The sequence below is a fragment of the Lathamus discolor genome, chromosome 4, assembly GCF_037157495.1.
Source record: "Lathamus discolor isolate bLatDis1 chromosome 4, bLatDis1.hap1, whole genome shotgun sequence".
Taxonomy (NCBI): domain Eukaryota; kingdom Metazoa; phylum Chordata; class Aves; order Psittaciformes; family Psittacidae; genus Lathamus; species Lathamus discolor.
The window spans coordinates 127,543,544-127,568,757 of record NC_088887.1 but is presented as its reverse complement, the minus strand read 5'-3'; the positions used below and the strand labels follow the sequence as shown (position 1 = coordinate 127,568,757).

The 25,214-nt window shown below is 55.9% G+C and overlaps 1 protein-coding gene across 9 annotated transcripts in view; it reads right to left on the bottom strand.

The window, feature by feature from the left end:
• STIM1 (stromal interaction molecule 1) overlaps positions 1–25,214 on the bottom strand; it is a 65,373-nt gene that overhangs the window by 26,097 nt on the left and 14,062 nt on the right. For 7 of the 9 annotated variants that reach the window (XM_065678997.1, XM_065678998.1, XM_065679002.1 and 4 more), the window contains 4 exons: positions 17,316–17,449; positions 12,555–12,669; positions 8,306–8,417; positions 7,163–7,278 (listed from right to left, as the gene is read on the bottom strand). In XM_065678997.1, the coding sequence (XP_065535069.1) occupies positions 7,163–7,278; positions 8,306–8,417; positions 12,555–12,669; positions 17,316–17,449 (477 nt within the window). The remainder of the gene's footprint in view (positions 1–7,162; positions 7,279–8,305; positions 8,418–12,554; positions 12,670–17,315; positions 17,450–25,214) is intronic. The other 2 variants (XM_065678999.1, XM_065679001.1) reach the window with 1 other exon arrangement.

The following is a 25,214-nucleotide window of genomic DNA, read 5'->3' as shown; positions in this document are numbered from 1 at the left end:
CAGTGCAAACAACTCCAAACGCAAGGATGCAAGAGCTGTGACTGCGACTGCGGAGATGGGGCAGATCCAGTGCAAAACGGTCGAGTTGCAAAACCTCCCATCAGGATTCCAGCTCGACGCGAAACCCCGTTTCCATCCGTCAGCAAACAGCGGGGACAGACGTGAGAGAGGGGAAGGCACCAAGTGGGGGTTCAGTGCTAAAGAAACCAAACCCAGGATTCCAGCAGGATTTCCCAGCTAAGGAAGAGCAGTATTTAGTGTCCACCCAAATCTCACGATGCCCCAGTGAAGCCAACACAGGGACATGGATGTTTGCTTTAACTCATCCCCATATCACTGTGAATCTCAGTCAAGACAGAAGATGCAGAAGCTAGAGGTTATCACTGCTGGTATGCAAAGTGTAGGGAAGCCAAGATGAAAAGGTGTTGAAGGAGGATGCTGAGGTGCTTGAATCGCGAGGAAAAGATGCTGGATTTGATGGAATTCAGTATTTGGGCGCAGGAGGCTGGAAATACAATTTTACATCCTCGTGCAGCTCCAATAAAGGATTTATTTGGGGTTTCCTTGCAAAGGCAGAACAACAGCGGGGACTGTGAGAACAGAGTGCTCAGGGCATTGCGGCTGCCCCATCCCTGGCAGTGCTCAAGGCCAGGTTGGACACAGGGGCTTGGAGCAAGCTGCTCCAGTGGAAGGGGTCCCTGCCCGGGGCAGGGGTTGGAGCTGCAGGAGCTTTGAGGTCCCTTCAACCCAAACCAGGCAGGGATTCCATGATCACCAAGCACAGATGACAGGTTAGATCAACATCTTCTCTTCATATCCTGAAGCTGTCACGTCACTGAGGCAGGAATTCCGCAACAGGGCAGTTACAAACCACAGACAATGGCCTGGAGCTATCAAGAATACTACAAATACACACACACAAATGTAAAGAATTGGCTAAAATGAGCCATTCCTACTCAAAGGCTTTAGGTGAAGCATCACAGAAGGGCATGAGCAGCCTCAGCCTAAGGAAGAGTTCACCTTGTGCCACAGGGGCAGGGGAAGACACCAGCTGCAAAAGCAGTGGAGCAGAAGATGGCACTAAGGTGGACTCAGACTCTCAGCCAGAGGAGCAGATGTGTCCCAGCAGTGAGGGCGTTAAACCTGAGACCAGGGAAAAGCCTGGTACTGGATCTCCAGCTCTGAGTTATTTTTCAGCCAAGAGCAGCTGAGATGTGCCATAAAAATGACGGCTTTTGAGGTCATTTCTTCCCCAGCAGCAGATGATGGATGCGAATGCTCTGACTCCTCTGACTGCATCCTAAGGGACACATCACATGGGGCTCATTGCCAGTGACACCCATGGCCTGCAGTGATCTTTACTGTGTTGAAGTGCCGGAGTCTGACCTGGTTACGGGACCAAACTACACCCCGTGGAGTCCCTCTGGTCACAGCCCAGCTTTGGTTTCTCTGTACGTCGCTCTCCACTGGGAGTCAGAGCAGCCTGAAGGTGTTTGAGTCTAACAGGGCCACCCTCATGAGCAGAAACACCATTCCTGAAGTGACTCGAGTGAGCTGCTGCTGTCTGTGCCTGGTAGGAAGTGCTCTGCTTGAGTGTGAGCCAGAAATGAGGAACAGACATGAGCCAGCACAGGGAACATATAAAAGCAGCCAAGTATCCTGTCTGTACAGGAATGTACTGATGCAGCGTAATGGATGGTCTGCATATGGAACGAAGATGCCCCGAGGCCCCTTTGGACAAGGGCCTGTAGGGCCAGGCCAAGGGGAATGGGTTGAACCTGCCCGAGGGGAGACTGAGCTGAGCTCTTAGGCAGAAGCTCTTCCCTGTGAGGGTGCTGAGGCGCTGGCACAGGGTGCCCAGAGAAGCTGTGGCTGCCCCATCCCTGGCAGTGCTCAAGGCCAGGTTGGACACAGGGGCTTGGAGCAAGCTGCTCCAGTGGAAGGGGTCCATGGCAGGGGTTGGAGCTGGAGGAACTTTAAGGACCGCTGGGGACGCAGCTCAGCACATGGGAGGTTTCTGGCACCCACTGCCAGGTCACAGTGACCCCAAGTCCCTCTCTTCAGGGCTGCTCTCCATCCAGTCTCCCCAGGCTGTGTTTGTGCTGGGTGTTTCCTCTTCCTCACCCAGGAGCTTCTGTGCTGCACTGAACTTCACAGCAGTGATGAGCAGCACATCGTCACAGGGCAGTGAGGACCAGCATGTCGTCACAGGGCTGGACCTGGGGCCTCTGGTCAAAGCAGATGGAGGTAACTGCTGGTGGGGCTTCAGCCACAGCTGGCCACAGGAGCTGCTCCTGTTCTCCAGGAGTGGGGCAGGAGCTGCCATGCAGCTTTCAGGGAACCCCCCTCTGCTTAACCTGCAGTTCCTGAAGCTAAGGAATAATCCCCTCCCATCCATCAGGAATGATGAACAGGATTTCAGCAGAGATCATCTTTATCTCCGTAATGGCTCAGCAAAACTTCCACAGCTCATGAAGAACTCTGTCATGTTTTTACCTTTAGGACAATAAAGATAAATTGCTCCTTACATACCTGTGACATTCACCTCTGGAATTCTATGGATTGAACATCAGCTCCTGCTGAAAGCTATCAACGCATCATTCCCTTTTAACGCTCCCCCCAGCCCCCCAGCCCTGGATCAATGCATTAACAGCATTAAACACAAGAGATGGAGCTGTGGGATCCCAGCTCATGTGATCCCAGCAAGTGAGATCCCAGCTCGGGAAGGAAACCCCACTCGCTGCATGGGGAGGCGAGGGCTGTGTGCGCTGCTCTGACACCGACGCTGCAGCATCCCAGATGCACACCAAGAGGAGGAACCACCTCCGCACTGAGATCAGCTCTCCTGCAAACCCGGATCCCTTCCAGACACTGCTGAGCTGCTCCAGGAGCTGTATTCTTCCCAGGAGCAGATGACCTACGCTGGCACCATCTCAAAGCCACCCAGGGCTGCTCCTCAGTGAGACAAGCTGCTCCGGCACAACCCCAGCAGCACCGCTCCCCTCCACCAGGGACCGTTCCAGCCTCAACCCTCTCTAGGAACACTTCAGCTGCGACTTGGCAGCGTTTCCCCAGTGCACACAGGTCCTGTGGCCAGCCTGGAGGTGCAGCAGCCCAGGCCAGGGGGCTCTGCAGTGAGCGGAAGGGACACTGGGGCTGGAACACAGACCAGCGGCATCTTCCCTCCTGCAGCACCCTGAGCCCAGCAGCACCAGGAAATCCAACCCGGAGCCAAACTGGCAAAGCCGGTACTGGCAGGCACCAGTGGACACACAGATATCGGGTACGGGGAGATGACCTGGGTGAGGGACGGCCAGAATGGGGTGACGCGTGCAGGGGGTGGCTCACCAGGGACACTGATGGTGACAGGCGAAGGGGGAATGGCTTGAACCTGCCCGAGGGGAGACTGAGCTGAGCTCTTAGGCAGAAGCTCTTCCCTGGGAGGGTGCTGAGGCGCTGGCACAGGGTGCCCAGAGAAGCTGTGGCTGCCCCATCCCTGGCAGTGCTCAAGGCCAGGTTGGACACAGGGGCTTGGAGCAAGCTGCTCCAGTGGAAGGGGTCCCTGCCCGCGGCAGGGGTTGGGGCTGGAGGAGCTTGAAGGTCCCTTCCTTGAGGGATTTATGATGACAGCTAAAACACACCTGCCCTGCCTGCAGTGAAGGGTCTGTCCCCACAGGGGGAGGGACAGGACCCTCCTCCGAGCCCTCAGCTGACACCCAAGCACTGCTCCCAGCACACAATCCATACAGACGAGTTCCAGCAGTTTTTGGAGAACATTCACTTGTAAATTCCACACTAAAGGAATAAACAAGATGAACCCTGGCCCCGTTTCCATCCCGGATGGAATATCACAACATCCTCTTCCTAAGGAGCAGCTCCTGGCATGCTGCTGCAGATAGGGAGCTTTGAATGGCTCTCACTTCACGCCCCGAGGAGGCTGCCAGGCTGCCTCGCTGGGGGGCTGGTTTCCACCACCCACACCTATTCCAGCTTTTTTCTCCTTTATTGCTTCCTCGGCTGCTGCTGTTCCCGTTTTGCCCAGCACGGGGCCAGCCCCGCTCCAGCCCCGCAGCACAGGGCCTCAGCTAGGGCAGGTTTAGGTGGAGCACAGGGCAATCCCTGCCAGCCCCACAAGCTGAGCAACCTCCAGTGCCCAGGGCCAAGCAGGCTCAGCTCCACAGCGCTGGACAAACATCAGCAGCTTCCATTCCAGACAAGAGGATAAGGAAACTCAGTGGAGAACTCAGCCTGGGTGTAAATTTTGCTTCCTAGAACTCTTCGTGGTCAAATACAGGATAACCAGAAGAATTCAAGCCTTCGTTCCTGGGAAGGAGCATGCGGGGAGCTGCCATGGTTTAAATTCAGCCAAGCTGGCTTTTTCCTGCAGGTCCTCTCCCAAGGAAGGTGCCCCCGAGCACAGGAGCAGTTTGGCTGAATTGCCTGATGAAACTCATAGAATCCCAGCCTGGTTTGGGATGAAGGGACCTTAGAGCTCCCCCAGCCCCAACCCCTGCCCCGGGCAGGGACCCCTTCCACTGGAGCAGCTTGCTCCAAGCCCCTGTGTCCAACCTGGCCTTGAGCACTGCCAGGGATGGGGCAGCCACAGCTTCTCTGGGCACCCTGTGCCAGCGCCTCAGCACCCTCACAGGGAAGAGCTTCTGCCTAAGAGCTCAGCTCAGTCTCCCCTCGGGCAGGTTCAAGCCATTCCCCTTGGCCTGGCCCTACAGGCCCTTGTCCCAAGCCCCTCTCCAGGTTCCCTGCAGCCCCTTTAGGCTCTGGAGCTGCTCTCAGGTCTCTCTCTTCTTTTCTCCAGGCTGAACAAACCCTGCCCATGTGAGCCACATCCCACCACCGGCAGCTCCGCTCTCTCAGCAGCACAGACCAGCCCACCTGCACTGAGCACCCGAGCAGAGCTGTAGCAGGAACTCATCCAGAAGCACTAAATCCATCACTGCTCTGAGCTGCTTCAAAGGTCACTGAGCACTTCCCGACCGCGCCGATTGCTCAGGGCTGCTGAAAGTGGCTGTTTCGCAACCCTTTCCTTAAGGAATCAGGTTTGGATAAACAACCTCTCACCACACACCACAGCGTGAGCTGGAGACAAACCACAGCGAGCACAGAATAGCAAGTATCACCTCCTAAAAGGCATCAAACTCTGCTGCAGCCGACGCCGAAAGCCTGTCTCCTCTTGTCACAGTCGCACACGGAAGCTGCTCAGTCTGTAACAATCTGAACTTCCTGCTCTGTGACCTGAGCAACCCAACCAGGACGTTCACTGCACCACTGAGCACTTTCACCAGGGCAACCACGAGGTGTTCCTGCCCCAGTGCCACCGGAGCCACGCGGCACGAGGAGCTCCTCAGACACGGAGCAGGGCCCTCGAGCTCAAACCATTCCATGTAATCCTTTACTCTCCACTCACAGAGCACCCCGGACCTGCCTGAAAAATCCTCCCCACAGCACAGGAGCTGCTGGGCTGGCGAGCGGCGAGAGCAGCTCTCAGCCACGAGGGCTCCACCAGCCCTGCGCCACACCACTGACACCAGTGACAGAGGCCAAGTGGAAAGCCAGAAGCAAACTGGGCCTGAAGGAATGGTTCCAACACCTGGAGGGAAGAGGCCGATTGTTCAACCCGGGCTGGTCATTCACCCAGCTCATGGAGTCCCAGACTGAGCTGGCTTAGGAGGGGCCTCCAGGATCATCCAGTTCCAGCTCGTATCAGTGCCAAGCCTCCTAAGTTCCACTGGCTTCATTCTGTGCAGCCACTTTTCCCAGGATTTACCTCACTGCACCGTTTCTCAGGAATTTGAACACAGACTGAAAACAAGGAAGGTGCAAGAACAGGGGGGTTAAACCCAACAAAGTAAATGGAAGAAATCATTTCTCTCTGAGGGAGCTGGGCTTCTTCACAGCCTGGTTTGGGTTGGGAGGGACCTTAAAGCTCCCCCAGCTCCAACCCCTGCCCCGGGCAGGGACCCCTTCCACTGGAGCAGCTTGCTCCAAGCCCCTGTGTCCAACCTGGCCTTGAGCACTGCCAGGGATGGGGCAGCCACAGCTTCTCTGGGCACCCTGTGCCAGCGCCTCAGCACCCTCACAGGGAAGAGCTTCTGCCTAAGAGCTCAGCTCAGTCTCCCCTCGGGCAGGTTCAAGCCATTCCCCTTGGCCTGGCCCTGCAGGCCCTTGTCCCAAGCCCCTCTCCAGGTTCCCTGCAGCCCCTTTAGGCACTGGAGCTGCTCTCAGGTCTCCCCTTCAGGAGCCTTCTCTTCTCCAGGCTGCCCCAGCCCAGCTCTCTCAGCCTGGCTCCAGAGCAGAGCTGCTCCAGCCCTCGCAGCAGCTCCATGGCCTTCTCTGGGCTCGCTCCAGCAGCTCCAGGTCCCTCTTGTGGCGTTGCCCCAGCACACGGGGGTCAATGTGTGCCCAGGCAACACAACTGCCATAAAACCCAGCTCATCTGCAGGATTCCAAGCAGGAACAGGCCCTGCTCAGCTCCCCGGTGTACCTAGAGCTCATGACAAAGGCATGAGTAAGAGGGAGAGAGACAAAAGTCCCTTTAATAGACACTAGACGTGAGCCAGACAGAACGAATGCAAAAGGAGCACCCCAGCAGCGCCGAGATAAGCATCAGAGAGCTTCCAGATGCCAAGAGACGCCTGTAATCAGCATCAAAGGAGCCAAGTCCCTCATTCTCATCCATCCCAAATGCCTTCCCATCCAGGATAAAGCCATTTCCCCCATCTGGAGGCGGCTGATCTGCAGCCTGAGTCACTGACAAGCCCCAGGGATGACGGAGCCGGGTCCCGGCAGCAGCTTCCCTCTGGAGCAGGGAGCAGGCAGGGCGCTGCCCTGGGCAGCTGCTCCGCACCAAAGAACAGGAGCCACGGGAAGGTTTTACCCTTCAGACACAGGAGATCCCAGCAGGACAGCAGGTCTGCAGCAGCAGAGATGAAGCAGAAGCCCAGCGGGCAGGATGCTGCTGGGCTGTGGAGCTGCTCTGATAAACCCAGAGACAAACCCATCCCTGTTTCAGAGGGATTACACCAGGGATGAGATCCCCTGTGCAGGGCAAGGTGTGCTTCCCACAGATCTGTCTTTGCTGGTCAAGCCTGAGCAGAGGCAGATCCCCCTGAGGAGCAGCCAAAGGACTCTCAATTCTGGTACTTACAGAGAGGGGGCCCAAAGAGCACCGTGTCCAGAGCCTTCAGCTGCAGCTTCTGCCTGTGGCTCCGATCTGTCATTTTCAGCACACTGCCCATCATGGTGGCGTTGTTCACTGCCAGCCTGGAGGTCAGTCAGAAAGGAAAGGAGGGTTGGACATGTCCATTTGGGTTAATAACTGAGCAAACATTAGTAACATGGAGGCTGCGGGAGGAGAAACGCAATGAGCAGGACCTGAAAGCTCCCTGCTTAGTCTGTCAGAACTGAAGAAATGACTCAGACACTGTCACCTCTGACACAGGATCTCTCATCGAAGAGACAAGCAGCAGTGTCTTTGGCTTTACATGGAGAAAGAAGGAAAACCCAAGGCCCCGTGTGTTTCACTGAGAACTTGGGTCCTGATTTCTCATCAAAACTGATCTTTTCGTGTCCAGTCCCAGATATTCTTGTTTTTAACCAATGCTCTGTTGCTAGCCCCTGACATCTTCCATAGACCATAAACCCACACTTCTCACTTGGAAGAACTGTTGGGGCACACCATGCACTGCCTCAAAACCCACTTTCCCTGTCAGTTTATAAGCCCCTGTTCAGTGACAACAACCTTTACCATAGAGGTGGACTGAGGTCCTTGGTTTAAGCCATCTCATCCTCTTGAGGAACACAAGGCTTAGGTCTCCTTTGCTGGAGCATCAAGGGGCATGGATTCCCACCAGCACACACCAGTGCTGCAGAGGTGCATAACCAGTAGCCCTTGAACTGGGAATGTAAATGCTACTTGGATAACACACAGAAAGTGAAGTTCCAACCCCTGCCCTGGGCAGGGACCCCTTCCACTGGAGCAGCTTGCTCCAAGCCCCTGTGTCCAACCTGGCCTTGAGCACTGCCAGGGATGGGGCAGCCACAGCTTCTCTGGGCACCTGTGCAGCCTCTCCCTTCACCCACAGCAGATACATGCTCGCCTAAGCATAAATCTCTCCCTGCAGAGGACCACAGCAAAGGAGAAGCATCCAAAGGTAACTGGAGTGGAGCAGGAATGACACTTGGCTCTATGGTGCCAAGGAATGACACAGGATGTTACGAGCTGCCTCAGCTCGCGTTTATTCCCTGGCACCATCCCAGAGGAACACAGGACAATGTGGGGAGCACTGACCTGGGCATGGCATGTCCACTCAGCTGCAGCTTTCGGAAGGTCTCTTCATACTGTGGCAGCTCCACGTAGGTAATGAGCCACTGAACCACCTCATCCACGGTCCAGTTGTACACTGCAGGAGAGGCAGAGAACAAGCTTAGTATTTTTAGTGAGCAACGGAAGTCATCACACCTGCAACAAGAGCACAACTTCGCCTGCACAGCTCATCCTGTCACCTTCGGCAAAGTGTCGCCAGAGTTTAGTACCATGGAATGGTTTCAGCTGGAAGTGACCTAAAAGCTCCCCCAGTTCCACTCCCCTGCCACAGGCAGGGACACCTTCCACTAGAGCAGCTTGCTCCCAGCCCTGACGTTTCAACACATTCCTATTGAGCACGCAGTGAGCTGGATCTATATGTGGACTATTAGCCAAGAAAGAATCCCCCTGGGATGCTCCAGGCAATCCTGCAGCTCCTCAGGCCCTGTATGGTGGCTGGTGTGACCATTTCTGGGAGTCTGTTCTATGCACAACAGGCTGCTATAGATTCAGGAAGACACGATGGGCTGCAGCACGTTTACCCTTAGGAGACACCACCGAGGAAGGTAAAGGACGGGTGTGTTCCCCACAGCAGCCTCTGACAACAAAGGCTTCACGGTGCTTGGTTTTACATTGTGCTTCCAGCTCAGGAAAGAATAAACGAGGCCATGAGGCCATCAGACAAAGGAGCGAGCACAGACGGGGCCTCCTGGCACCCCTTCACAGTGTCACAGAATCATGGAATGGTTTGGGTTGGAAATGACCTGAAGCTCCTCCAGCCCCAACCCCTGCCCCGGGCAGGGACCCCTTCCACTGGAGCAGCTTGCTCCAAGCCCCTGTGTCCAACCTGGCCTTGAACACTGCCAGGGATGGGGCAGGCTCCAGCAGCCCCAGGCACTATGCTGGTGGTCACCACCCCGCACGCTGCTGGCCCAGCCTCTGCCGGTCCCTCTCTCACATGCCCTTTCCACCAGCCAAGTGGAGAGAAGTCCCGTTTCCTGCTGGCTCCAGGGTGAGCGGCAGAAGTTCAGGGCTCCATGGCACAGCCTGAAAGTCAGCAGTGACTTGTCCCGCAGCTATGAGAAACATCCTCCAGGGAGCTGAACGCCTTTGATGGAAAGATGACAGAGCGGGAGCCAAGCGCTGAGCAACGGCAGCGAGGCTTGAAAAGAAGATGTCATCTCCATGATGAGTCACGGATGCACGTTGGCAAACACAAAGCCAGCAAAGTCCCTCACTGGAGGAAACTCCCCACAGTTAATGGTGGCTCAGCCAGGAACCATGGGAAAGCTCTTTTATAGATACAGCATCATGGAACGGGTTGGGATGAAGGGAGCTTAAAGCTCCTCCAGCTCCAACCCCTGCCCCGGGCAGGGACCCCTTCCACTGGAGCAGCTTGCTCCAAGCCCCTGTGTCCAACCTGGCCTTGAGCACTGCCAGGGATGGGGCAGCCACAGCTTCTCTGGGCACCCTGTGCCAGCGCCTCAGCACCCTCACAGGGAAGAGCTTCTGCCTAAGAGCTCAGCTCAGGCTCCCCTCGGGCAGGTTCAAGCCATTCCCCCTGTCCTGTCCCTACAGGCCCTTGTCCCAAGCCCCTCTCCAGGTTCCTGTGGCCACAAGGAAGATGCCAGAGCAGGAGCAGGCCGGGCGATGCCGGCTCCCTGGGAGCAGCACTGCCAGCACGGAGCGCAGCGGGATAGCAGCGCTGCAGGGCACGAGGCCAGAGCACTCGGCCACCGCAGGCGGCTGTCCCTGCCCACGGAGCAGCCACCAGCTGCGGTGGGAATGGTGCCCATGGGGGCAGGACTCAAACAGGCTCTGCAGAGCCCTCTGTGAAGTGCTGGTCCCTGGAGCTCCCCATGGAGATTCTCACCTGCGCAGAAGGAGCGTGGGCACTGCTGCTGCCTGCCCCCCCAGACCTGCCAGGGTGTCCCCCCCACAGCCAGTGACTCCAGGCTTGTCCCTCAAGGTCCCTCCTTCTCCCCACGCCAACAGCCACCTCTTGGCTTAGCACACACCCTCCCAGCATCCTCTGAAGCCTTCAACTTCTCCTTCTTCTTGGCCTTCCATCCCCAGAGGTCTTTATCTGGCGAAGAAATCCCTGGGAAACAAGCTGGTGGCATCAGCATCATCTACTGCAAAGCCGAGCGGCTCCTGTGCCCTGCATCCTGTGCCATGATCCCATCTGCTCTCCAGTGGAGAGCGCTGGGCTTTATCTGTCTAATCCTGCACTTTACGTGAGCATCACAACTTTGTGTTTCTGGATAAGCAGGGGCAGAAAGAACTTTTCACTTTCCGTGTGCACCCAGGAACAACAACAGGAGGCAGGAAAAGCGCTTGGCTTGAAACCAGCTGAAACAGGCACCACCCCCTCAGCTCCCATCCCCATCAGACCCTGGTGCCCTCCTGCTTTTCATACCCACATCTGGAGCAGACCTTTTCTCCAAGCCCAATCCTACCAGTTCTTGGAGTTCAAACTCCAACACTGGCTCCGTATGAGACCATCCCTTGGGAAGCAGTAACTTAATTCAGCAGTGCATGTGCAGCGTGCCAGGAAGGGAAAACCAGAGCAGGAACTAAATCCAAACACAAGGAAAATCGTTAATGTCACAGGAGCCCTGCCCAGAGACGTGCCAGGTCCCGCGTGTGTCACAACAGGCAGAGAGCAAAAGCAGCTCAGCAATTAAGAGACCTGGGGACTATCATGGGACGTTGTCCCATGTCCCTTAATGATTTCTGCCCTTTTCCAGCCGAGATCCATACAAACTCCAGGCAAAGCCATCCATAAGCAGCTGTACAATGGAATAAACATCAGGCAGAAGCTCTTCCCTGTGAGGGTGCTGAGGCGCTGGCACAGGGTGCCCAGAGAAGCTGTGGCTGCCCCATCCCTGGCAGTGCTCAAGGCCAGGTTGGACACAGGGGCTTGGAGCAAGCTGCTCCAGTGGAAGGGGTCCCTGCCCTTGATAGGGCTTGAGACTGGAAGAGCTTCAGGTTGTTTCCAACCCAAACCATTCCAAGATTCTTTTCCTGACCCCCGTGGACACCTTCCTGGCGCCGGCACACAGCCAGCACTGCAGGAGCTCAGTGCGTGGGGCAGCCCCCAGCAGCCAGGGAAGAATCAGTGAACGTTAAAGCTCCTTCCAAGATTCAGAAGTTCCAGGAAGTTTCCAGCCAATGACTCAGCTTCCACAGGTGAACTCGCCAGGATGGATAATGCCAATTCTTAACAGCCTGCACTTCACACAGAACCATGGAATGGTTTGGGATGGAAAGGACCTTGACATCATCCAGCTCCAAGCCACTGTCACGGGCTTAGCTCTGCATCGCATGGGTCTGTGTCCACTTCCAGGCTTAGGACTCTACTCCCCTTCTCTTCACCAGATTAAGGAGCTTTTCAGGTTCTGCAAATTCCTCCTGAGGAAAACCCGGCCTGCAGGAGAGCTCCCACACAGCTCTGCGGAACATTTAGGATGCTGCAACCCCAGAACCACCTGAAAGGGCGTGTTTGGGTAGCTGGGGCTGTTGAGCCTGGAGAAGGGAAGCTGCATGGAGACCTCAGAGCAGCTTCCAGTGTCTGAAGGGGGCCTATAGGGATGCTGGGGAGGGACTCTTCATCAGGGACTGCAGTGACAGGACAAGGGGGAACGGGTTCAAACTGAAACAGGGGAAGTTTAGATTGGATCTAAGGAGGAAATTCTTTCCTGTGAGGGTGGTGAGGCACTGGAATGGGTTGCCCAAGGACGTTGTGAATGCTCCATCCCTGGCAGTGTTCAAGGCCAGGCTGGATGAAGCCTTGGGTGGGATGGTTTAGTGTGAGGTGTCCCTGCCCATGGCAGGGGGGTTGGAACTGGATGATGTTAAGATCCTTTCCAACCCTAACTATTCTGTGTTTCTATGATTCTATTTGAAGGAGAACCTGGAACTGGACCGTATTTGACTGCATTTTAATGCACATTTCTAAGGGCAGGGAAACTAAATAGTAATTTATACCTTTATGGCTACTGTCAGAGGCCAGGATCAACAGATTGGAAGTACCAAGACCAATGCAATCCTGCAATGTCACCCAAAAAGGAAGCTAGAAGAGAACTGGACAAGGCAGCCAAGGAAGCAGTGTGTACACCCCAGGAGGGACACACAGTGCTGCCAAGGTTAGATGAAATCCAAGGTGCTCATCCCTTTCATCGCACAGGGGGTAGAACGGGCTGTTTCAAGCAGCTTCTTCGTGTTTTATTACCTTCAGATGTCTTCCAGGCCTTCCAGAGGTCTTCCACACTAATGAGCTTGTCCTCCCCATGGAAGGTGCTGTGCTTGACTGTGGGGTCGTGGTAATTCAAGTCCTCCCTCAAGAACTAGGAGAAGAAGAAACAGCAGGATTAGATTTTGATTCAGCTTTGAGGGAGAAGAGAAGCATCTAAAACTAGAGATAATCTTTCACCTGCCTTTCTTATTCTTACATCCACAGGCTCATAACTGCTATGGCAAAGCACAGCTACATCTGAGATGCAGCATCTCTGGTCTCATAATCTCTGATCAAAATGACTTCATCTTCTCAGTTCATCATGGAATCATGGAATGGGCTGGGTTGAAGGGATCTTAAAGCTCCTCCAGCTCCAACCCCTGCCCCGGGCAGGGACCCCTTCCACCGGAGCAGCTTGCTCCAAGCCCCTGTGTCCAACCTGGCCTTGAGCACTGCCAGGGATGGGGCAGCCACAGCTTCTCTGGGCACCCTGTGCCAGCGCCTCAGCACCCTCCCAGGGAAGAGCTTCTGCCTAAGAGCTCAGTTCAGTCTCCACTCGGGCAGGTTCAAGCCATCCCCCATGTCCCATTCTTCCCCTGGTAAGGGATAACGCAGGCAGCTCCTGCAGGGCAGCCGGTGCCCGTCAGCTCGTGACCAGGAGGGGACATGGCAATGTCACCCAGCGCCACAGGCGGCGGCTGCCAGCTCCCGCCAGGACCGGGGATCAGCTGCTGCTCTGTATATTTAGCTCAGAGCACAGGAGGGAAAAGTGATCTCCTGCAGCCCCCTCCAGCACAGGATCTCCACAACAAACCCCAAGGACTCGGCGGAGGGGACAGCGCTGCTGTGCGAGAACATCGCCGTCAGCAGGCGGGGAGGAGGATGCAGGATGGGTCATCGCCTCCTTCCAGGAGCTGCTCGTGGATGGAGCTGCACACCAAGATCTCCTTAGAAGCAGATCTGCCCTTAGTATATGTTGGAGCAAGGCCAGAGGAGGCCACGGAGCTGCTGCGAGGGCTGGAGCAGCTCTGCTCTGGAGCCAGGCTGAGAGAGCTGGGCTGGGGCAGCCTGGACAAGAGAAGGCTCCTGAAGGGGAGACCTGAGAGCAGCTCCAGTGCCTGAAGGGGCTGCAGGGAACCTGGAGAGGGGCTTGGGACAAGGGCCTGTAGGGGCAGGCCAAGGGGAATGGCTTGAACCTGCCCGAGGGGAGACTGAGCTGAGCTCTTAGGCAGAAGCTCTTCCCTGTGAGGGTGCTGAGGCGCTGGCACAGGGTGCCCTGAGAAGCTGTGGCTGCCCCATCCCTGGCAGTGCTCAAGGCCAGGTTGGACACAGGGGCTTGGAGCAAGCTGCTCCAGTGGAAGGGGTCCCTGCCCGCCCGGGGCAGGGGTTGGAGCTGGAGGAGCTTTAAGGTCCCTTCATCCCAAACCATTCCAGGATTCTGCGCTTCTATGCAAACTCCTGTCTCCAAGGCCTCTTTCTGTAACGTACCTGACCCCAGGCAGGGGCCTCAGAGGTTGACAGGAGCCAGGGCCTGATGGAGCAGCAGCATAAACCATGTTTCCTTAGCAAACCAGGCCAACAGCATCCGAGGACTCCTCGGGATGAGCCTCCACCAGAGTTGCCCCTAAAGTGCTGGAGCTGCCTTTGGCGTGAGCGTGGAGCAGAAATAGAGCAGTAATTAGGAGAGGTCCCCGCCAGGGATAGGGCTTTGCTTTAATTGAGGTCACTGCTGTCAGCTGAAACTCCACTGAACATCCACTTCCAGAAAGGAAAAGGCAGTGATGGGTTAAGGGCAGCATGAGGCTGTTGGGTGAAAATTCACCCACAGTTAAGAGTATTTTGGAACCACCCTTCATTTCTGTCTGTCTTTTTCTGCCCAGTCAGGTCTTCAAAACATACCCAAATCTGCTCCCAAAAGGCCAGACTAATGAAGGTGAATACAAAGTTCCCAACGGACCAGGAAAACACCAGGATGGGAGGAAAGAGGTTCTCTGGCCACTGAGCCCCCCTGTGCTCCATGTGCCATGATGGGAGCTTTGGCATGTGCACCCAGGACCAAAATGTGTGACAGCCGCAGGCGCTGCTGAAGCCTGCATCTGCTTCTGGGGAAGAGGAGATTGAACACAAGCTCCAAAATGACCTCGGCCTCATCCTCAAGAGAGGGAACTGCTTTTTCTTCCTTTTATTGAAATAATTGATATACGATGAAGAGAAAGGCAAAGAGCAGAGAAGTGTGGTTTAGCAGGGACCTCATCCACCCCAGCCCAGCATCTGGGCAAGAGACAACTCATCCATCCCAGCTCAGCATCTGGGCAAGAGGCAACTCATCCAACGCAGCAACATCTGGGCAAGATCAGCGACTTACACGTTGTGTTCCGGAGCTACGTTAAGGTGTTTTTTACTTTGTTCTGTTGCAGACCCACATATTAACAAAAAAGTCAATCCCAAGCACATAATCCTACACTAGAGGGACACAGCCACTGTTCCCATCCCCGCTGCTGTGCTGGCACCAGCACCGTGGCACAGCACACTCCTTCCCAAGTCACTGCATGGCTTTCCAAAAGGTTTATGGAAATCAAGGGTGAAATCCCATCCCCTACACCCACTCCCAAGGTGGGAGCTCTGCCCGTTGAAAGAAGGGTGCATGAAGATTAAACATAACCTGCCCGAGGGGAGACTGAGCTGAGCTCTTAGGCAGAAGCTCTTCCCTGTGCGGGTGCTGAGGCGCTGGCACAGGGTGCCCAGAGAAGCTGTGGCTGCCCCATCCCTGGCAGTGCTCAAGGCCAGGTTGGACACCGGGGCTTGGAGCAAGCTGCTCCAGTGGAAGGGGTCCCTGCCTGAGGCAGGGGGTTGGGAATGGAGGAGCTTTAAGCTCCCTTCAACCCAAACAAGGCTGGGGTTCCATGATAAGGCACACAGCAATACTGGAGGAGAGCGGCTGGGTCCAAGACAGGCGATGCACAGGGCCTGGACATGGTCTGATCCATCTCTGAGGGGTTTGGGCACTGACTGTAATGGCACCAGGGCCTTCTGAAGCCTTTTAGAGGAACAGATTTTATTACTCACACATTGGCAATATCTGGACATAAAAGGACCTGAGGGTACAACAGCTTGGAGGAGTTAATCCTGCTAGCGCTTGTGCAATAGCCCTCAACGGGTGCACTGAGAGAGGCAAGAGCTGCTGAGAGAGACACAAAACTGCTCATTAGTGCCCAGCCCTAACTCCTGATTATCCTCACTCTAGTAAGGGGTGAGCAGGATGCCTGGAGCGGGCGGATTTCCCTGGGGCTGTCCCAGGAGTCAGTGGGAGCAGTGGAGCTGCAGCTCCAAAGCCATGCGGAGCTGGGAGCTGCCTCCGGACAAAACACCAAACTTAAGGGACTGCAACTGGGAGCCTTTCATTTGGTTTAATTACTCCATGAAGTGGGATTTAGGCAGAGGGAATGGAATGCAACCTGGGAGCAGGCAGCCCCGGGAGCACCTCAGCACGGTGCTGAGCTCCAGGCTGCTGGGTCTGGAGCAGCCCTGGAGACTGGCACCATCCCAGAACCCAAGGTGCCCTTGTGACAGCTTCATTTGCCCCATAACTCAACCGCTGCATCGGCCTGGGTGGCAGATTCTACCTCCTGGATGGTGGTTTCCTTATCTGGGGAGCAGGAACAACATGCCCTGGGGAAGGGTGCCTCATGGACAGGATGCTGTGTGGTTCCCATGGACAGCGCGGTGTGGGCTGCCCTGGGCCTTCAGTCACGAGGGAAAACAGGAGCCTTTTGGTCCAGGAGCAGCAGGACATGGTTTTGTACCTTCCCGACCCCACGGAGATGCTGTCGGAGTCTCCCACAAGCCATACAGGTTGTGCAGCACTGTCCCCATCAGGCCAAGGCCTGGGGTGCCAAGGGCACATCCAGCAGAGCTCCAAAGTGTGGCACCGGTGGCTGTCAACCACCACCCTCCTCTGGAGAGGGAACCGGCTCAGCACCAGCCCCGGCCTCAGCAGCTCCTGGCTCACTCCTCACCAGGGCCAAGAATAAACAACACAGGAGGGACTGGAGCTGCTGGAGCGAGTCCAGAGGAGGCCACGGGGATGCTGCGAGGGCTGGAGCAGCTCTGCTCTGGAGCCAGGCTGAGAGAGCTGGGCTGGGGCAGCCTGGACAAGAGAAGGCTCCTGAAGGGGAGACCTGAGAGCAGCTCCAGTGCCTAAAGGGGCTGCAGGGAACCTGGAGAGGGGCTTGGGACAAGGGCCTGTAGGGACAGGCCAAGGGGAATGGCTTGAACCTGCCCGAGGGGAGACTGAGCTGAGCTCTTAGGCAGAAGCTCTGCCCTGGGAGGGTGCTGAGGCGCTGGCACAGGGTGCCCAGAGAAGCTGTGGCTGCCCCATCCCTGGCAGTGCTCAAGGCCAGGCTGGACACAGGGGCTTGGAGCAAGCTGCTCCAGTGGAAGGTCAGGGGGCTGGAACTGGATGAGCTTTATGGTCCCTTCCAACCTAAACCATTCTATGATTCTATACCTTGTGTGTAGAAAAAGCTTAAGTGGCTAGAAACCCCCAGAACTGAGGCAAAGCCACGCACTGAAGATCACAGTTCTGAACTACACTGTTTGGATCAGAAACTTGGCTCAAGACCGTACACTGCTGCCTCCACCAGGGAAGAGACCAGAGCCAACAGCCTGACTCCTCACTCCTCAAATGCGGGCATTACCCCTGAGAACACCCCTCCAGGAGCAGAGCTGGGGCAGGCCAGCGCAGCACTGAGCACGTACCTCATCGCTCTCCTCGACGTCCACGTTGCCGTTGGCATCGTCATCCATCTGCTTGTGGATGTTGCGGACGGCCTCGAAGCTGAGCTGCTCGTCCTCATCGTGGCACAGGGGCTTGTCGATGCGGCAGAACTCTGCTGAGGAACAAAACCCCACGTCAGGCACCTGGTACCAAACCCAGGCCAACCCTGCTGCTTGGGCTGCAACAGCCCTAGCTGAGCACCACGCACAGCACAGCCGGGGGCTCTGCGGCGGCCAGGGGCACGCACAGCCCCTGGCACAAAGGGGGCATGGCCCCAGCAAGGCTGAGCTTCCAGCTCAACCCCTTCAGCACTTGGTGCTCCGAGGGCAGGGCCCTGCCGGGCTGCTCCTGCCCGCACCACATCCATCGATGCCCTGGAGGAGGTAAGGGGGGGCTGCACCTCGAATTTACCTCCCATGTCATGAACTGCACTTCTCGCTTGGACACTGTTAGTGTTGGCACAGCATCCATGAGGACACTGTGAGAGCGAGAGCTCTGTGTTTATACAACGTCAATGGAAGAAGCCTCCCTCCTCCTGTTAGAAATGGAATTTTCTGGCTTCCTTCCACATTTTTCTGCATTTCATTTCTCACACTTCAAATCCTGCCACATGCCTGAGTCCATGCAAGCACCACCGTGATCACATCCTTCCTATGACACTGCCACGTGGTGAGGAGTGACCCAGTGCAACGGCAGAGCAGGGATGCAGAGACAACAGCCCAGGTGCCAGGAACTGAAAACATCCCCCAAAGCTGAGCTCCTTGGCTAACACACAACAAGAAACCCCCTTGTGATTCACAGAGGCTACCCCAGGGCAAGGATCAAGAACTGTCCCGGGTGTCGGCTGTTTGCCAATGACAGGCGCTACGGATAAGGCATCTGGGAGACATCTATCTCTGAGGGAATATTTACCATGGAAACACTGTCCTGCACGTGGGCTACGACAGCCCCTTGCACCCCTCCGGGCTTGGGGAATTGTGGCTGAAAGGCTGCTCGTAGAAAGGGACCTGGGGGTGCTGACTGATGGAGCTGAACATAGAATCATAGAATAGTTCGGGTTGGAAAGGACCTCAAGATCATCCAGTTCCAACCCCCCTGCCATGGGCAGGGACACCTCACACTAAACCATCCCACCCAAGGCTTCATCCAACCTGGCCTTGAACACTGCCAGGGATGGAGCACTCACAACCCCCCTGGGCAACCCATTCCAGTGCCTCAGCACCCTCACAGGAAAGAATTTCCTCCTTAGATCCAATCTAAACTTCCCCTGTTTCAGTTTGAACATTACCCCTTGGCCTGTCACTATGGTCCCTGATGAAGAGTCCCTCCCCAGCATCCCTATAACATGAGCAGCTCGTGCCCAGGCGACCGGGAAGCCCCCAGCATCCTGGCCTGGATCAGCACCAGTGCGGCAGCAGGGCCAGGACAGGGATTGTGCCCCTGCACTGGGCACTGGTGAGGCCGCCCCTCGGATCCTGTGCTCAGCTCTGGGCCCCTCACTGCAAGAGAGACATTGAGGGGCTGGAGCGGGGCCAGAGAACCTGAGTGATTCCAGGATTCCCAGACCTCAGGAAGTTCACCCCACCCCAACTCATGCCTGTCTGTATGGCCAGGAGAGCCCAGCAGCCCCAGAAACCATTGACCCAAACCCATGCAGGAGCTGAGAACGCTCCCCCTGACCTCCCCCCGTGTCACTCAGAATCACAAAATCAACCAGGTTGGAAAAGACCTTTATGATCAACCATGCAACCACTGCCCCAGCACTGCCAAGGCCACCAGTAGCCCATGGCACTCATGGCACTTCCAGCCAGCCCAGCTCTCCATCGGATGCTGGTGGAGATAATGACACCTGGACTCACGGAACCTGGGGAAAACAGCTGGAACAGCAACAGGGAGTGAGCGAAGGAGAAGGCAGGGACACCGCTGCGCCGGGCAGGGCCGCAGGAAGGTGAAGGCAGGGCTTGCCTGCTCAGGCGTGCCAGGAAGCCTCTGCGCTTCCATCCCACCTTTGGATGTAGCCGGTGGCGGAAGAGTGGCTCATGGCACTGCCCGGGGTTGTCCATGGCACCAACAGGGTGAAGGCATTTTCTGCCTGTGTAATGGTTTCAATTGGCAAGGAGGGGAACTTGGCAGAATTACTTGAAACGTCACTGGCTGCCCAACGCTGGTGTGCACAGGTTTGGCTTTCCTCTCCTACCCTGCCCAAGTGTGGCAAGATCAGCTCCGCACATTGGGCTGGGCCTTTCTGCAGTGATTGCTCATGCTGATCTCAATGGCACAGAGCAGGAACACAGGATGCTCGTGGTATTTATCCTGCCTTTGGGCTGGGCTTCACAAGGCACAATGAAATCAGGCTAAAAGATGCCTCCCAAAATACTCTGTGATCATCTTGTTCTAGGCCTGTGCTTATTATTACAGCAACGCTCTGGCAAGGGTCAAATTCTGAGCAGGAAACGTCATGTTATGATAAAACACGAGTGGTTTCTTCATGTTAACACCCTTGGAGCCATGTAACCCCAAACCACATCCATTCAAGCGTCCATCCAGCATCCAGGCCACAAGGCACATGGGTTGAGGTGATCTCAGCAGGTTTCATGCAACCACAAGGACAACCTGTGGGGATCTGTGATACAAGGCAGCAGAAGGAGCAATAAAGCCATGGTCGCTCGTGTTGATAACCAAGCACACAACCCACAGCTCTGGAGTGAGTAAACAGCGAGGAATTTGTTTGCTTCAAGGCCAGGAAAAGCCTGAGTAAGTGACTTAATCAGCAGAAGCCCCTGCCCTGATAACAGAATGGTCCTGAGGGTGCTCCGGCCAGCATGGGCCACCCTGTTATCTCTCGGGGAACACAGGATGCAGTTGTAACATACCCCAGATGAAGAAACAAAGCCCAGGGCCAGCATCTTGCCTAACAGTTACTAACCCAGGAGCTTGTGCCACAGTAACCACTGTCGCCTAAAGGGACACAAAAAAGACCTATCCAAGCACCAGGTCCTCTCTTGGGGCGATAATGAGGGCTTAGTGCCCAGCAGGTCCTGCCCTCCACGTCACACACACAGTGACACCCCACGCCAGCCCCTCCAACACAACCCCTGGCACCCAGCAAGTGAAAGCCTTGGACTGAGTGTGACGCTGGTGTGAAGGATGCTCCTGCTCCCCCAGAAAGCCCTAGCACAGCACTGATGTTTGCTACTGCAGCTCCTGGAAGGGGACACTTGCTTGTCTGGTCCTCATCACTCCCAGCTTGCTCCTTAGGGGTCAGACCACCCTGGGATTTCAGGGCCCCTCAGGAGCTGACACCATCAGCTCTCCTCCACCCTCCCACCCCACCTTCTGAGTCAGCAGGACTCTTTTGTTTCTTCATCCCACTGCTTGGTGCCTCCAGGCCTGTTCTTTATCTCCCCCCATCATATCTTAATAGCTGTGGTCCATCCTTCCCTTTACAACAAAAGGACATTTGCCCTCCCCTGGGGTGCCCTGATGAGGACCACTAAGGTGGGCACTATCAGCACATGCCATCTGTACATCCCTTCTCCTGCCATTGTTCCCCATTCACACGGACCCACCTTCACCCTCAGGGCTCCATCCCCACACAAAAGCTCTGCAATCACCTACACAATCTCCTGCAAGCAGCTGCTGAAGATGCCACCACCTCTGAAACCATCAACAGGCACACAGGCAAAGCTGGAGTGACATGGAATCATAGCATCATGGAATGGGTTGGGATGAAGGGACCTTAAAGCTCCTCCAGCTCCAACTACGGGCAGGGACCCCTTCCACTGGAGCAGCTTGCTCCAAGCCCCTGTGTCCAACCTGGCCTTGAGCACTGCCAGGGATGGGGCAGCCACAGCTTCTCTGGGCACCCTGTGCCAGCGCCTCAGCACCCTCCCAGGGAAGAGCTTCACCCTTGCTTCAATCCCCCTCTCCACCACAAGCCCCCGTTGTTTGCCCCGTTGGGGTGGGAGGTACAGCCCTGGGTCCCTCCCCCTGCTGCCCTCAGACCTCTCCAGACCAGCCCTCAGCATCCTCCTTGGCTGCTCTGCCCTCAAAGTGCCAACGTCACCCACTTCCTTCCTGAGAAGTTCCTGTTTGCTCCCCTCAGGCCCAGCACTGGGGAACGCTTCTGCTGGGCTGTCTAAATAAGATAGAAAAGTTGTTCCAGTACCACCCTGTGAGCAAGGAGGGTCTGCCCAGGGTCAGCCAGGAAACACCACATCAGCTCCTTCACAAGATGAGCACCAGCAGCCAAAATATCCCACAGGCAGGAAAGGGATCCAATGAGCTGAAATAACTTGAGATTGGGTTACTCCATGATAACAAACTAAGGCATGTAACTGATTCCACCTTGCACACTCCTTCCCTCCTGCAGAACAAACCTGAGCCATTAAACCTGTACCAAACAGTGAAAGTCAGCCAGATTTGACTTCAGGAATGTCTTCACTCCATGCCTCGTAGAATCCCAGCCTGGTTTGGGTTGGAAGCGACCTTAAAGCTCCTCCAGCTCCATCCCCTGCCACAGATGGGCAGGGACCCCTTCCACTGGAGCAGCTTGCTCCAAGCCCCTGTGTCCAACCTGGCCTTGAGCACTGCCAGGGCTGGGGCACCCATTAACAGCTGATGCGCTTCAAAAGCAACTTCACTGGAGACAGGGGAAGTCTCATCAATTCATTCAACTCTGCCAATGCCGTGGTAATCTGAAACTGAGACACAACAGCATTGGGCACACAACCCAAGACAACACCAAGCCTTTCCCACCCCTGACATACCCCCTTCTAGAGAGACTGAGCCCTTTTCCATGCCAGATCCAACCCCGTCTTTGCCCCCAGCAGTGCGGATGAAGCTGCCCCAGGACCTGGGACCGTGCACTGGATGCCCTACTCACACCACACATTGTCCTAATTGCATCAAATCACAGAATCCCGGGATCCACCAGGCTGGAAAAGATCTTTAAGATCCAGTGCAACCGCTCCCCAGCACTGCCAAGGCCACCACTAACCCACGGCACTGAGGCCTCCTCTAGGCAGTGTGTGACCTCTGGCACCAGCCTTTGCTCTCCAGGACCTGGGCTCAACACCGCTGCACTCTGAAGAGAGCAGGAGACCACAGCACAGCCAAACCCAGCCTCACAGGTACCTTGGAAGGCACAAACTCAGTGAGAGGTGGGAAGAAATCAACGTCAATCCGAAATCCTGCAGCAGATGTGAGCCAGCGCCAGCCCACGGCGCGCTCCGAGCGCGGCTGCGGTGCACGGAGATGCACGACTCATCCTGAACCAATGGCTGTTACTTGTAATGAAAGAGAAATTGCTAAAAGGCAGAAAGCACAGGCTGGATGAATCAGCCCTGCTCCGGAGCCAGGCTGGGAGCTGGGCTGGTGCAGCCTGGAGAGAAGGCTCCTGAAGGGGAGACCTCAGAGCAGCTCCAGTGCCTAAAGGGGCTGCAGGAAAGCTGGAGAGGGGCTTGGGACAAGGGCCTGTAGGGCCAGGCCAAGGGGAATGGCTTGAACCTGCCCGAGGGGTCCCCAAGTCCTACAGCTCACAGCTAACTCAGACCATCAGAACACAGGAATCCCCCTTTCCCCTCCCCAGGAGACCTGAGCAGCACCAACACGTTTCCTCCATGACACAGCATTCCCGCACACACGTGTGTACACACACTGCACCGTGCCATGGTGAACCTTCTCCACACACATGCCATAGGGTACGGGTCAGATCATGCAACCAGGCTGGTTTGGGCTGGAAATGACCTTAAAGCTTCCACCCCCTGCCCCGGGCAGGGACCCCTTCCACTGGAGCAGCTTGCTCCAAGCCCCTGTGTCCAACCTGGCCTTGAGCACTGCCAGGGATGGGGCAGCCACAGCTTCTCTGGGTACCCTGTGCCTCCAGCCTGTGCAATGGGTTATCTAATGACCAGCTCCTGAGCTCGCAGTGAGTGCCATGACTGACTCAACATGATCCATCCATCTCCATCACTTCCATGTTCCAAGGACGGAATGCACCATTCAAAGCCACCACAGGCACAAGGCCAGAGGCTGGAGCCAAGTTTGACCCATTCAGATCATTTCAACTGAACAAACAGGATTTTTCCATAACTATTGACTCGGTAAGAAACTGGCCCCATGGACTTCCAGTGAGCAGGATAAGTCACAGATGTCTTGGGAAGGGAACAGCAGAGCCTGGTTTGGGGAATGCTGGAGCTCTAATCCCAGAGCAAGCACTGGATGTACTTCCAGAGCACCATGAATGCTGGGTGGGCAGAGCTGCACAAGGAGGGCAAAAAATTACATACAACCAACTTGTTCCTCAGCATCCCATAAAGCCTCCACACAGCTGGGTTCACAACTGAGGAGAGCCCTGCATCACTCAGCACTCACCACCGCTGGCTATGGCGTGATTCCCAGCAGAGCTTGTATCTGGGTTGGGAGGACAGAAAGTGTTTTCCCTCCCTGTCCCATCCCTCCCCGCCTGGGTGGGTGCTGCAGTGCAGCTCAGAGCTCACAGGCTGCTGTATCACAAGTTACAAATGGAACAGACGGATGTGGCCATCGAGGCCGGGGAGATGATCTCAGCAACATCACCCTGGTCCTTCCTCAGCAGTGTCCTCCTGGCCATGACAGCTTGGACCTAGGGCTGGGCACGCTTCACAGCAACAGCATCTGTTAGAACAGTGCTCTTAAACCAACAAGATCCTGGTCACTGCGGTGCCCCATCCCTGGCAGTGCTCAAGGCCAGGTTGGACACAGGGGCTTGGAGCAAGCTGCTCCAGTGGAAGGGGTCCCTGCCCGGGGCAGGGGTTGGAGCTGGAGGAGCTTTAAGGTCCCTTCAGTCTGTGATTCTCTGGTTCCTCTGAAGTTCTCTGCTGTGGGGCTTTGGTGTGTGGAAAAGACATCAGAACATCCACTTCAAGCTGAAGCAAACAGCAGTCTGCAATAGTTCAGAACTGACGTGAGTAATCAAGTGAAGTGTCCATTAACCGCATCCAGAAAGAGAAACACTTCATTTCTGCGTAAGGTAATTATAGCCTCCGTCAGCCCCCAGCAGGCAGGAGGCTATTTAAGGTACGTGCTTCTAAATAAGACAAACTAGTCCTGGAATACTAGCTTTTTAAAATAAACCAAAACACACGTGGGAGGGAGCATGACACAAACCTCCCGACTGCAGATAGGAGCCGCTGGTACCCACGGTACAGATAAAAAGACTGCCATTACCGCACGAGCATGAAGGGACTAAATTAAAACATCATTGCTTACGGCAGCTTAAAAATAGTCAAATCCAAACAGAAACACGCATCTGGTGTCCTCCTGATAGAGACATCAACGTGGTCCTTGCGACACAGCCAGCAGTGAGTGGCTGCCCGGCTCTCCCACGTAATGACTGAGGATTTCATGGATATGGGCTGGAGGAGCAGTGGAAACCGAACGCACGGTGCTCAGGGTTACAGGGAGCTGCAGCCAAACTGTCCTGCTAAAATGGCTCACTGAAGGCTTCAGCCCCATCAGGGCCCGTGCTCCCGGCAGCACTTGGGAAGGAATCCCAGCCTGGTTTGTACTGAAGGGACCTTAAAGCTCCTCCAGTCCCAGACCCCGGCACCAGCACACGCACGGCACCAGCGCTGGTCCCGCTGCCCTGTTGGGATCCCATTCCCAAGAGCAGAGCTCTCACCCCTGCAGCATTTCCACACAGGCCAAGCCCGGAAACAGCGACCAAGTTCAGCAGGGTCTGTACTGAAGGGACCTTAAAGCTCCTCCAGCCCCAACCCCTGCCCCGGGCAGGGACCCCTTCCACTGGAGCAGCTTGCTCCAAGCCCCTGTGTCCAACCTGGCCTTGAGCACTGCCAGGGATGGGGCAGCCACAGCTTCTCTGGGCACCCTGTGCCAGC